Here is a 15,124-nt window from a genome sequence, read left to right on the forward strand (position 1 = left end):
TCTGTTCCATCCTCTTGCTTATTTTCTCTCTGACATTTATAGTATACAATAGCATGTTTGTGGGCCTATTCATTGATATTTATTCCACAAATATTTATTGAGGCCTTCCTATGTGTGAAAACCTCTACTGGGCACCGGGAATAGAGCTGTGAAGTGAATAAGATCACATTAGAAAGTGAAATTCCTGAAGGCAAGGAGACCATGTGAATGCACTCCTTGAAGACAAGGCCTGGAGCCTTTTGCCACAGGAACTGCCTAGGCCTTGGGAGCTGTCTGGTGCTAATGTATGCTGGGAGCCTGAGTTCATGGGAACCCACTGGAAGCCTGGTGCTATGGGAGCCGACTGGTGCCAGGGTGGATTAAGAACCTGAGATCACAGGAGCCTGCCAGGAGCCTGGAGCCATAGGAGCTGCCTGGGGTCACTGGGGAGCTGCAGAGGGTCTCTGGAGCCCACAGGCACAGGGTGACTTGGGGGCCTGGGTTTATAGAACCCTGCAGGGACCCCTGCAGGGCTGCAGGAGTTGGCCTGGTTCTGGGGTGGGCTGGCTCTGAGGTCTATGATGAAGTCAGGCACTTACTTCACTCCAATTTTCCCACAGAAAAGGTATTTCTCTCTGCAATGGACTGCCCAGGATTGGGAGACAGGAATGAGAATAGTGTGAATCTATCTTTCCTTCCCTCCTCGGTGTGTCTTTTCTTATTTATTTCTATGCTTCGCCCAGTTGCTGTAATCCCTTACCTGAAATTCTTGGCTCTGGTGAAGGTATTTTTGCATGCAGATTGTTCAAAATTATGGTTTTGAGTGGAAGATGAGTGCTAGAAATTCTTATGCCACCATTTGCCGATATCACTCTTCAAACCAACAATGTTATTTTAACTGCTTACCTTTATCATTAAATTTTACCAAATTCCTTATGCAATGCATATAATAATTATACTCATTTTGTAAATGAGTATAATTTATAAATGAAGTCTGATCTGCTTTCTGTCAATATAGTTTGCATTTTCTAGTTTTATATAAATGGAATCACACAGTATGTATACTTCTGTCTTTTTTCACTCAGTTTAATTATTTTGAGATTCATCAACATTGTTGAGAATATGAATAGTTCATTTTCTTATTTGTCATGTAGTACTCCATTATATGCATGTACTGTAATTTGTTTATCCAGCCACCTGTGAATAAACATTTCTAGGTTTCGGCTATTACTAATAAACCTTATATGGATGCTCACATATAAGTCTTCAAATGGACATATGTTTTTTTCCTGGGTACATAAAAATGGAAAGGCTTGATCAGATGATAGGTATATAACTTTTTAAGAATCTGAAGACATGAGTTCTAAAGCAATTGCATGACTTTATATTCCTAAGAGGAGTATATGATGGATCCAGTTCCTCCACAACTTCATCAACACTTTGTATAGTCATTTTCATTCTAGTCATTTTATTACTTGTATATTGGTATCTCACAGTGTTTTAAATTTGCATTTCTGTAATGACTAATGATGTTGAACATCTTTTTATATTCTCACTTGCCATTTGTATATATTCTTTGAAGTCTCTGTTCAAATCTTCAGTATTTTTATTGCTTTTTTTTTTTAAAAAAAAAGCATTGTTGACCCTGTTGTTTTATCAGTCTCAAATGAGAATATGTGCAGACTTATAAATGGTAAATCTCTCTAAAGTATTTATTACTATTGTTTTCTTTTGAGGAGGGAGGTATATTTGTATATGCTGTTAGGTAATATTTTTTTTTTAGATCAACTAAGCCAGTAGGGAGGAGATCAAAATGTCAAAAAGCAAAAAGCAAATAAGAATAGAACTGACTCATTTTTTTTTTGGTTATCAAGATTAATTTTATAGGTAAATATTTTGTTCTGTATAATCGTTTATGTGGGCTGAATCTAGCTAGAGATAAAATTATGAATACTGTAAAATATTGCACAAGAATCACATCCATGTGATTGCTTAGATAAGTTCTTTATTTTAAAAGCTAATTACTTCTGTTAGTCTTTGTATTTATTCTTTATTTATGTAAAAAATCATGTAGTACAAATGACAATGATGTTAATTTTTTTTTATTTTTTGCATATTGTTTCAGGAAACAGGTAATTCTTCATTTTAATTTGAAGTTCTAGTGACCTAAGTCCTGTGGTTAAACAACTTTAAAAATTCCCAACTTGGTTCAATTCATTAACTTTAAAGTACCAAATGTATATTGAAGTCCCAAAGCTGTCGTCATGGACTTCGCTGCTTTTATAAATCGATTTATGAAAGAGATTTGCGTGAAGATCCAAGAGAAAAAGAGGTATTACTGTTCACAATCAAATTTCTAACATGCCTACAGTTTCAGCTCTGTTATGTGTCTATTAAATCATGCAGCCCTTCTCCACTCACTCTTGCACAATGCATGATGAGTATTTCAGTAAATTTTGTTTTCACATTGGCAAGTTGCCTTGCACTTTTCTTTGAGTAGTTCATGGTCACAGCCAGCTGTTGCCTTCAAGGAATCACAGTTACTAAGGAGATCTTCATACTCGCAACTATTGGCTGTAACAAAAGCAGATTAGTTATATCCTTATAATTTTCTTTAGTAGCGGCAAAATAATTTATACATTCAAAGTGCATAGGAGGGTGGATTGGACAAAAAGTCAAGTTTTCTTACTCTATGATGGGCCTTTTACTTCTTGAGGGACATATAGTTTACTCAGTTGAGCTCACTGATTAATCCACCACTTTTTTTATTTTGAAAATGGTGACATGTTTCTAAAATGAATTGACCTACTTTTCTCCCTATCAAAGGCAGTAAAATGAATATAAATAAATCTCTCTACACCTGCAGAGTCTAATATGAGAGCCACTAGCCACATACAGCTATTTAAATTTAAATTATTCTAAATTAGATAAAATTTAAATTTTAGTTTCTTAATCTTACTAGCCACATTTCATGTGTTCAAAGGCCACATGTGATTAGTGGCTATTTTAAGGCAGATGCTAACAAAATATTTCCATCGTTTCATACTATTAGACAGCACTGCTTTAGATGTCAATGTTTTCTTCCTGGAGAAAGTGATTTCTATGGAAAGATAAAGATGCAAAACAGTGATAATGTGCCCTTTTTTCTTCTGATACTTCTTGGGTGTTCCCCAGGGGCCTTAAACTCAACAGATCTCAAACTAGACTCATACTACCCACAACCCTCACAATTCCTGAGTTTTGTCTCCCTGTATGCCTTCCACAATCTTAGTGAAATGGTTCTCCTACTCAGCACTTTAAACTGAATCAATCTGAACTCTTTTTCTACTTCTGACCAGCACTCAACCAGCACAGGTAATGAATACTGGCTATTCTACTTCTTTTCTCTCAACTCAGTCCATTTCTCTTCCTTTATTTTGCCAGTGATGCAGTAAAGACATCCTTTTTGTTTTTCAACCCATATTTTTTCAAAGTTTTCTAGCTGGCTTCTGTCCAATTGTTTCTACATACTATTGCTAGCAAGCTTTTTATAAAACATGATTCTGACTCTGTCACTCTTACATTTAAACTCTTTCAATGGACTGCTTATCCCTAATAGGGTAAATTCCAAGCTTCTTAGCAAATAGCGTTCAGCAGAGATATTAATATTCAATTTTTTTCTCCTTTAGTTGATTTATAACTTTGATGCCATAAATATTCTGAATTATACCTATAGAATTCAGTCAGAAAGAATGTTAACTAAAAGTGAATGCATTTAAAAATCTCAGTGAATAGGCCAACTCTATTGTTCATAACTTTAATAGAAGTATATCAACTAACAGAGGAAATAGCTATTCTTACATCTTTTTATGATGTGTTTACAAATGATAAATATGACATTTGTTTCATTCTCTCCTTTTGTAGCAATATGTTTGTGGGTTCGATGACCCAATACTGTATACAGGTTGGATATTGTCATTAAAAACATGCATAAAACTACTTTCAAATTTTAAGGAAAGTGATCATTAAGTCAAATGCTATGATTCCAATTACACTACAAAAAAGCATGGTAATCAGCATGATGAACTCATTAGCACAAAAGAAACATTGTTTGTCTGTCTAGACCAAGCCATAATTTTATCTCACATCTATATATTTCTACATTTCATTCTTTCAAAATACCTCCTTTGGTCTAATAATACTAACTTTGAACTAGTTACCAGAAACATGTATAGTTACTATTAGTAAGCTCTTCATAGTCCCACAAACATACTGACAACATATGTTTCATTATGTTACATATAGTATTTTTCATTACAAAAACATGTAGATTATTAAAGTGTATAAAAAGATTAAACACATACACTGTTGAATAATCTCTTTTCTTTTGCATAAAGACATTTAAATTGGTAACCTAAGGAAATTTCTTAACATACAAAAAGAAAAAAATATCAATTTTTTATTATAATAGCAGGTTAATCACTTCAAACTTACTGCATAGTCCATTGTCACAGTTACCAGGGCAACTGGCACAGGGTATTCCTTGTTGGTAAGGGGTATTCTTTTTACTCACATTATTACCACTGAAATTTAAAATATATAATGTCAAATATTTTTCACTTGGCTGTTTAATTTATAGTTCAAGGGTAGCATCAGTCACCAAATATAGTTATTCAATTTTTCAGATATGTAACAAAACTGAAAAATTATAATTCTCAATGTGTGATTCAGATAAACTCCAAATTAAGAAAATAACTTTACACATTGACCCATCTCCTTGACTATAATTTTGGAGGTTGAATAACTAAATTGAATAACTAAACTCTAAAATTTTCAACACTATCTTCATCTCACAGTAGACTCAAATTGTTAAGTCAGTATACCCCAGTGTGCTGGCTAGGGGTAGAGCATATTTCCTAGAGAGACAGGAGAAACTCCCGGGGGCAGGCAGTTGCAGTAAGAAAAAGAATACTCGATGTTACAATATCATCTTATATTTGAAAGATGATAAAATACCATAATTTCTTTAATATGGACTAAGGACAGTAAAACTACAGTATGAGTATTATATAGGTACACACACATACGCATAGACTTCTATATAGGAATAGTGATATTTAAGGAGTTAATGGTGTATGTGTATGGGGGCAGGGAGAGCTGGGGAAAGTTGGTGAGATTCTAGAGGCAGCGTGTGAGAAATTTTTGTTTATTAAACAAAGAATATTAGTTTTAAAAAAAGTTTCGAATAAACACCAATATCCAGGATATAATCACCTTACAAGAACTAACTGGTAACTCACTGATAATTATTATTGTATTGGTCATTTAATTAATTTGAAAATGCATGCAAGTGCAGATTTCAATAGTGTCAAGTGGGCTAATGGCCCAAGGCAATACATTTGAATTTCAGTCTCTCTACACAGAATATAGCTGTATGTATGTGAGCCCTTGGAAAATTGTAAAATAGACATTAAAGTGTTCTGAAAGTTTTCTCACCTCTGCTTCTCCTTATTATTCACTCCAATACTCATTTCAGATGCCTGGCTTCAGATGCCTACCCTCTCACAGCGAGGCAGTGAGTTTGGGTGTACTCTCCTAAGACTTTCCAATTCTTTCTACTAAACTCTAATAGATGCAAGTGGGAAAATGACTTTGGAAGTCAATCTTCTCAAAAAGGAGATCCATATCCCCAGGTTAACCATAATCTCAAAATAAATCCTGTGGGAGACTTGTTTTGGGGGCTTCCCTGCCTCTAGTCATAAGAAATTTCAAACACTAAAAAAATTAAGACTGACAGATATGTTGAGATTAGATCTTCAGTATATTCATAGGATTTATTGTAGACGACTTCAAACATTGCTTGACAAAACAGCTTGTTTCCTGCTATAAATCAAGACCTTATGGATAGGTTGTTAATCGAGTTTTTTTTGGTGTGAAAACTGTAGAGAAACAAAGACTTAAGATGTTAACTTTTTCTGAACTCTGAAATATATTAAAGATCTCTTGAAAAACTTTTGAATCTCAAAAGAATGGATTTTTAATGATAAAAATGTTGTTGTTTTTATATAAACAGGAGTGGGAACATTTTAGCAGAAAAGCCTGAAATCACAATTTGCCATCATCTATTTGCTAATCCACTACTACCCCTTGTTTAACCATCAAGCTTCTACCCTCCTAGAGTGTGAAATTAGTGAAAACTGAAGATACCAAATCTAGAGAAATACACACTACACAAGAATAACCTTAAGCCCTAGGGAAAGGCAATAGAAAATATATCACTTTATAATTGAAGAAAGAGAGCTTCAGATTTTATATTTGGACCTAAGAACTTGGTCTTTTCTTTGATGAGTTCAATGTATCTTACCTTAAAGAGCATTTTCAAAGATTTATGCCTTCTCTTTACTGAAATATTTTTTTTTGGCTTGTTTAATATATGAGATTTTTTAATATGAAATTGCAGATAGAATTATGGACATTCAACGCTAAAGTGTATACTTACGCAGGACAATATTGGCAAACATAGTAGTATTTTAGATTATCTTGATTGGGACAATAGGCAATTCCACATCCGACACGGTAAGATGAATACCAAACAACCTATAAATCCATAAGAGAATATATGAGTACATTGAGGAAAAAAAATTAAAAAACAAATAGCAAATAAAAACTTGAAAAAAAATGTTACTACTATAGTTTGTAGCTGTGTATCTAATGGAAATATTTAAATTATTGATACAAAGTCACAAACTTTTAAAATGGTAAAATTTCATGTACATTCACTACTTTATCCATTTATAATGTTGGAAAAGTACAAAATGCACTTCCCAACCAAGAGTTTTGCAGGCCATGGAAAAAAAATGATATTTCTACTTGAAGTATCAGCCAATTGCCAAGGCTCTATTATACCTACTCAGGCTCCTTTCCCCAAATTAAACACTAAAGTTGTTCATAATTTGGAGAAATTTTCTATATTAGAGCACTTGTGGCAGAAATATTTTTATTTGTTCTCTTTACCTGGGTATAATGTCCAACTACTGCACTGGAACTCTTTGGTCCTACGCCATAGACAAAATTGTGGCTCTCATCATACCAGTTTTGGATTGCATTTGACCAGGCAGTAGGGTCACTTGACATATAGAGATTCTCACCACATTTTGTACCTAAGATGGAACAGATCATGAGGAAAGCTGTAAAGCATGCAATAGCAAAAGAAATCAACTATACGAACACAAGAATGTTGCCTTTCATAGTGACTATATTTGCCAGTATTGATTAAATACATTAAAAAGGTGCTTCTATTTCTTCTCAGCTATAAAACTGAATAGAAGACAGATATGCTTAGCACAGCGAGGGTGGTCTCAACATGTAAAACTTTGAATAGGTTGAGAAGATCTTATTCTTTAAAAATTTTTTCCCTCGGGGTTGTCAAGATGCATTCTTTTTCATGCTAAATTCTTTTTCATTCTTTTTCATGTACAATGCCTCATGTGCTCTCAGCTTTGTATTGTAAGCTTGGAAAGGCAGCAACCAACTTTTATTCTTTCTCTCCCCTTCTTTCCCATATTATGAGGTTTTTTTCACATATAGGACCCTGAATAAAATGTTTATGATTATAATTTTGTGTGAACTGTGGGGAAAAAAACTTTATAGGCAATCTTTAAGAACCCAATCATGATATTGGTTAATAAAATTATATAGGTTTTAAGTGTAAAAAAAAGAACCCCAATCAAGCAACCAACATCAGGAGGGATGATAATTTTCAAAAATTTGGATCTTTGTATGAGTATTATATAGGTACACATGCATACGCATAGACTTCTATATAGGAATAGTGATATTTAAGGAGTTAATGGTGTATGTGTATGGGGGCAGGGAGAGCTGGGGAAAGTTGGTGAGATTCTAGAGGCAGCGTGTGAGAAATTTTTGTTTATTAAACAAAGAATATTAGTTTTAAAAAAAGTTTCGAATAAACACCAATATCCAGGATATAATCACCTTACAAGAACTAACTGGTAACTCACTGATAATTATTATTGTATTGGTCATTTAATTAATTTGAAAATGCATGCAAGTGCAGATTTCAATAGTGTCAAGTGGGCTAATGGCCCAAGGCAATACATTTGAATTTCAGTCTCTCTACACAGAATATAGCTGTATGTATGTGAGCCCTTGGAAAATTGTAAAATAGACATTAAAGTGTTCTGAAAGTTTTCTCACCTCTGCTTCTCCTTATTATTCACTCCAATACTCATTTCAGATGCCTGGCTTCAGATGCCTACCCTCTCACAGCGAGGCAGTGAGTTTGGGTGTACTCTCCTAAGACTTTCCAATTCTTTCTACTAAACTCTAATAGATGCAAGTGGGAAAATGACTTTGGAAGTCAATCTTCTCAAAAAGGAGATCCATATCCCCAGGTTAACCATAATCTCAAAATAAATCCTGTGGGAGACTTGTTTTGGGGGCTTCCCTGCCTCTAGTCATAAGAAATTTCAAACACTAAAAAAATTAAGACTGACAGATATGTTGAGATTAGATCTTCAGTATATTCATAGGATTTATTGTAGACGACTTCAAACATTGCTTGACAAAACAGCTTGTTTCCTGCTATAAATCAAGACCTTATGGATAGGTTGTTAATCGAGTTTTTTTTGGTGTGAAAACTGTAGAGAAACAAAGACTTAAGATGTTAACTTTTTCTGAACTCTGAAATATATTAAAGATCTCTTGAAAAACTTTTGAATCTCAAAAGAATGGATTTTTAATGATAAAAATGTTGTTGTTTTTATATAAACAGGAGTGGGAACATTTTAGCAGAAAAGCCTGAAATCACAATTTGCCATCATCTATTTGCTAATCCACTACTACCCCTTGTTTAACCATCAAGCTTCTACCCTCCTAGAGTGTGAAATTAGTGAAAACTGAAGATACCAAATCTAGAGAAATACACACTACACAAGAATAACCTTAAGCCCTAGGGAAAGGCAATAGAAAATATATCACTTTATAATTGAAGAAAGAGAGCTTCAGATTTTATATTTGGACCTAAGAACTTGGTCTTTTCTTTGATGAGTTCAATGTATCTTACCTTAAAGAGCATTTTCAAAGATTTATGCCTTCTCTTTACTGAAATATTTTTTTTTGGCTTGTTTAATATATGAGATTTTTTAATATGAAATTGCAGATAGAATTATGGACATTCAACGCTAAAGTGTATACTTACGCAGGACAATATTGGCAAACATAGTAGTATTTTAGATTATCTTGATTGGGACAATAGGCAATTCCACATCCGACACGGTAAGATGAATACCAAACAACCTATAAATCCATAAGAGAATATATGAGTACATTGAGGAAAAAAAATTAAAAAACAAATAGCAAATAAAAACTTGAAAAAAAATGTTACTACTATAGTTTGTAGCTGTGTATCTAATGGAAATATTTAAATTATTGATACAAAGTCACAAACTTTTAAAATGGTAAAATTTCATGTACATTCACTACTTTATCCATTTATAATGTTGGAAAAGTACAAAATGCACTTCCCAACCAAGAGTTTTGCAGGCCATGGAAAAAAAATGATATTTCTACTTGAAGTATCAGCCAATTGCCAAGGCTCTATTATACCTACTCAGGCTCCTTTCCCCAAATTAAACACTAAAGTTGTTCATAATTTGGAGAAATTTTCTATATTAGAGCACTTGTGGCAGAAATATTTTTATTTGTTCTCTTTACCTGGGTATAATGTCCAACTACTGCACTGGAACTCTTTGGTCCTACGCCATAGACAAAATTGTGGCTCTCATCATACCAGTTTTGGATTGCATTTGACCAGGCAGTAGGGTCACTTGACATATAGAGATTCTCACCACATTTTGTACCTAAGATGGAACAGATCATGAGGAAAGCTGTAAAGCATGCAATAGCAAAAGAAATCAACTATACGAACACAAGAATGTTGCCTTTCATAGTGACTATATTTGCCAGTATTGATTAAATACATTAAAAAGGTGCTTCTATTTCTTCTCAGCTATAAAACTGAATAGAAGACAGATATGCTTAGCACAGCGAGGGTGGTCTCAACATGTAAAACTTTGAATAGGTTGAGAAGATCTTATTCTTTAAAAATTTTTTCCCTCGGGGTTGTCAAGATGCATTCTTTTTCATGCTAAATTCTTTTTCATTCTTTTTCATGTACAATGCCTCATGTGCTCTCAGCTTTGTATTGTAAGCTTGGAAAGGCAGCAACCAACTTTTATTCTTTCTCTCCCCTTCTTTCCCATATTATGAGTTTTTTTTCACATATAGGACCCTGAATAAAATGTTTATGATTATAATTTTGTGTGAACTGTGGGGAAAAAAACTTTATAGGCAATCTTTAAGAACCCAATCATGACATTGGTTAATAAAATTATATAGGTTTTAAGTGTAAAAAAAAGAACCCCAATCAAGCAACCAACATCAGGAGGGATGACAATTTTCAAAAACTTGGATCTTTTTAAATTCTACAAATCAGAATGTCACCAGGTCAAATACTCCTCAGAGAGTTAAGCAAAAAGGACCTTGCAGAGAGTGACATCAACAAGATGGTGGAGTAGGAATCCCTAGGCTTCCTTCCCTCAACAAACACACCAATTCAACAACAGTTCATGAACAAAATTGCCCTTGTGAGAAATCCAAAAGCTAATTGAAAGGCTCCCATACACTGGGAAAATATGAAACCAGACTCATTTAAGCCTGTAGGGAGATTGGAATACCCTCTTGCTAGAAGCCTTATAATTAGGAAGAGACTAAATTCATGCTAAATTCTTCACATGTACAATGCCTCATGTGCCATATAATTAGGAAGAGACTTCCAAGCTCCCAGGTCCTCCCAGGGGAGGGAATGACTTGGTTCATTTGTTCAGCATTTCAACTTTTCCTAGGGGACTCTCCAGAGGGCTGGCTTCTGTCTTACTGGTCTTGGAGCTCTGAGTGTCAGGCACAGGCTAGATACCCAAGGGAGAATGGATATGGTGGCTTGGACTGGTAGATACCATAATTGCTGCTTCTGGTTCAGCACAGAGCAAGCAAATACAAAAATAGCTCTCAGCTTCCCCTTTGGGAGGCAAAGAGTTGATCAGTGTCCAATGTTCCAGTTTCTCCAGGGCTATCCAAAGAACTGGCCTGTCTTGCCAGTCTTGGAGCTCTGGTTGGTTTGGCACAGTCTTAGCCCCTGGGGGAGAGCAGAGAAGGTGCTTTGGTTTAGTAGATGCCATAGCTCTTCTTCCCAGCTCAGCACAGAGCAAGCAGACAAAAACCATAACTGCTTGCTTCTCCTTGGGGAGGGAAAGAGTTGGTCTGGGCATCCAATGCCACAAATTTCCAGAAGCTGCCCCAAAGACTGGCTTATAACTTTCCTGTCTGGGAATGCTAACAAGACCTAGCATAATCTAGCCTGGGGCTAGTGAAGACACAGGAATTTGGGCTGGCAGTTGCCATAGTCTCTCCCTTCCAGTCCAGCACAGAGTGAGCAAACAAAAAACCTCAGCTCCTAGACTCTCCCTGGGGAGGAAAAGAATTGGATGGAATGTCCAAAGTCCATCATTTCTGGGGGCTGCCTGAGGAATTAAGCATCTTTTTTGACCACAATGGACTTGAATAGACATTTCTCCAAAGACCATGTAAAAATGGCCAACAGGTATATGAAAAGATAATCATCAGGGAAATGCAAATCAGAATTACGATGAGGTACTATCTTATACCTGTCAGGATATCTATTATAAAACAAACAAACAAATGAACAAAAAACAAAAGACAACAAATGATTGTGAGAATGTGGAGTACTAAGTAAAATCCTAGTACACTGTTGGAGACGATGCAAAATGGTGTAGCTGCTATGGAAAACACTAAAGAGGTTCCTCAAAAAATTAAAAGTAGAACTACCAAATGGCCCAGCGATTTCACTTCTGAGCATTATACAAAAGAATTGAGCATTATACAAAAGAATTGAAATCAGGATCTTGAAGAGATATTAGCAAACTGATGTTCATTGCAGCAGTATCCACAATAGCCAAGATGTAGGAACAACCAAATGTCCACCAACAGATGAATGAATAAGCAGAATGTGATATATACATACAATGGTATATTAGTCATCCTTAATAAAGGAAGAAATTTTGCAACATGTGACATGGATGAACCTTTATGATGTTATGCTAAGTGAAATAAGTCATACAAAGAAAGCTACTGCATGATTCCACTTTTGTGAAGTATCTAAAATAGTCACATTTACAGAATTAAAGAGTGGAATGGCTGGGAGGAAGGAGAAATGGAAAGTTGCTAATCAATGGCAAAAAATTCAGGTAAGTATGATGAACAAGCTCTTCTTGTACAGTAGAGATCTTCTGTACAACATTGTACCTATAGTGTATTACACACTTAAACACTTGTTAAGAGGGTAGATCTCATGTTGTGTTCTTAAACAATAGCATTAAATAAAAAAATAATAAAGAAGTGCCTTGTACCCCAGAAACTTTTCCCTATATTTTTCAAGCCCTCTCTTAGTACTTACATTTTGATGGCTTGAAATTTATTATCTCCTTTAATAAGGAAGAATAAAAACTAAGCATCTAACAGTAGACTTGGATCTTTAAGACCATTTGTTTCAATCTTCTACTGAATACAGTCAACTCTCTTCATGATTTTATTATAACATTAGCATCAACAACATAAAGAATAATAGTTCTAATGAAATCACAGGTAAATTATTCATTACCTTCAAATCAAGCTTACCTATATGTATATCATGTTTGATAATGTAAATAAATATTTTATGTAAAGTTTATGCATACAAATGTTTTTCCTCATAGCTTTTTGATCCTTGATATGTTCTTATGACATGTTTTTGAATTTATTATTCTATACATATAAGCACATAGTCCACATAAAATACTTTTCTGCTATTTTTTTATACTTTTTTACCCCAAATATTCATCCTGATTAAAAGTTAAATATTTTTAGAGCAAAGTTTAGGAACAACTCAACATAATTCAATATATTTTATAAATACAAAATAAATAGATTTCAGAACACCAAATGGCTATACAATATCACAAAAGGGCAGTGAGTTAGAAATCAGAAAGCCTTGTTATCTTTCCAATATATGTTAGTACTTCACGTTGTATTCTTGGTTAAGTCTTTCCTCCCATGTTCTAGTTTTCTAATTTTTAAAACTTGGAAAATGGTGATGCATGACCTGTTTACTCATGAGCTGGTTGAGAGGAACAAATGAGATACTGCTTGAGAAACTGTGTAGCATAAACAATCAACACACATAAAATTGCACTTATCATAATTATCTCTCTATATACAGTGATTTCAAAAAGACAAAAGTATAAGCAACATTTATTCAAAATGTCTTCTTAATGCAACACCCTAGAATGGTCTGTTCTATTTTATTTTCCAGTGTTACTTTATTTGTTCATTTGTTCAATAAATATTTACTAATTTACATACTAGTTTTTCGGTCTTCTGCACTACTGTGTTCTAAAGTGCACTTGTTTGCCCACTTTTGGGCATTTGCTGTTGCTTCTCTGCTCCATTCCTAAATGTCAGAAGAAAAAAAATACACTTAAAAATTCAACTTCAACAAAGCATTTGCATTATAATCTGATTGGTAGATTGATTTGCACTCCTTTAAAACTTCTGTAAATATATTATCTGTCACTGGTATTAAAATATCTTCTTTTTTTCTTTTTTTTGGTGTGTCTTTCTCCCCCCAGTGCCAGTTTCAATGAGAAGATAGTCCATAGGTAATGTGTCTAATGAGAGAAATATCTAATACAATAATATCTGACTATTTATGATAGCACAGAAGCCACACCTAGGATTTTTAGTAATGATGCTACTCTAAATACTGATCAACATCTCAAGTATTATATTTCAATAGTAATAAGCTGACCTACATTATTTCCAATTCCATTTGCAGCCCATTGCATTCCTATGGTAGATATTTGTTTTTTAGGGACTATGCCCTGGAAATTGGGCTATTTACCCTAAATGGCACTTATCTTGAAGGAAAGAGGATTTCTTTCTTTTAGACTAGGAAGGATAGTGAACAAAAAATATAACAGCTTCATATTTAACGTCTGAAGATTTAGCTTCTAATTCTGCCTTCTCAACTTAATAGGCCTGTAATCTTGACAAGTTATTTAACCATAACCATTATAAAGGAAAATTGAGAACTTATGCTCTGCTCATGACACAGTTCAAATGAAATAGTAAAATAGAGGCAGAACTTTCCAAGCCACAAAGCACTTACAAGATGCCAGTTACCAGCTGCCTGCTCATACCACCACTGGTTCACACCACTTTCTTGATATTACTCCCTCTTACCATCTTTAGCATGTTGCTGGCAGGTGGAGAGACTGATTTCCTTAGTTCATTGTGTTTATTTACAATCTCTCTTTGGACTTGTGATTGAGTGGTTAACAAAGCAGTAAAGGCTGGATCCTAAAAAGAAATAAAGTTGAGGTATTTTTTAACATTTTTGAAAATTGCATACGAGAGTAAGTTAATTCAAGGGAACAAAGATCACTTTAAAAAGTGTTCAGTTCAAGCCAATATTAGTTAAGCATTGCCAAAAATTAAGCATTGACAAACAGTAAAGAAGTAATTTGAAGATTTGAGAATGCAGATGTAATTCATGGCATGACAAATTAAAAAATCCTTTGAGGCCACAAATGCCAATTTCCAGTTTCAAGGGAACTTTTAATATGACATATGAATGGTAATATTTTATAATAAAAAAGTTGGATAATAAGAACATTAAAACGTATTCATTCTTATTTAATAAGGTTGCAGCAGGAGGAATAAGGGTAGAGCTCAAGATTCATCCTAGACTTTAATGAGAACTTTGACCTGACATGATATCTATATTTAGAGAAAGAATGTATTTAAAATGAATTAAGAAAAGAATGTTTAGGCCCAGTAAAAGTGCCTTCAATATTCTAGAAAAATTACTCTTCTTATCGTGGGTGGATTTTATGGAGCCACTCAAAAAACAATTTTACAATATTAAACAAATCTCCAAAACAGTATGAGGAGAGCAAAGCCATCTAATTAATGGACTAGTGCTGACTTTATTCCTTTTAGTAACAAAAATATAATTAAGGTATTAAACAAG

General features: G+C 34.2%; 1 protein-coding gene across 1 annotated transcript in view; it reads right to left on the minus strand.

Annotated features, from left to right (window-relative positions):
- Positions 1–2,425: 2,425 nt before the first annotated feature.
- CRISP2 (cysteine rich secretory protein 2) overlaps positions 2,426–15,124 on the minus strand; it is a 15,956-nt gene continuing 3,257 nt past the window's right edge. The window contains exons 2-7 of the mRNA XM_011354844.1: positions 14,335–14,451; positions 13,456–13,543; positions 9,694–9,839; positions 9,179–9,276; positions 4,453–4,541; positions 2,426–2,553 (exon numbers count right to left, since the gene is read on the minus strand). Coding sequence (XP_011353146.1) covers positions 2,426–2,553; positions 4,453–4,541; positions 9,179–9,276; positions 9,694–9,839; positions 13,456–13,543; positions 14,335–14,451 — 666 coding nt within the window. The remainder of the gene's footprint in view (positions 2,554–4,452; positions 4,542–9,178; positions 9,277–9,693; positions 9,840–13,455; positions 13,544–14,334; positions 14,452–15,124) is intronic.

This window comes from Pteropus vampyrus, unplaced genomic scaffold (genome assembly GCF_000151845.1).
Source record: "Pteropus vampyrus isolate Shadow unplaced genomic scaffold, Pvam_2.0 Scaffold18, whole genome shotgun sequence".
Lineage (NCBI taxonomy): Eukaryota > Metazoa > Chordata > Mammalia > Chiroptera > Pteropodidae > Pteropus > Pteropus vampyrus.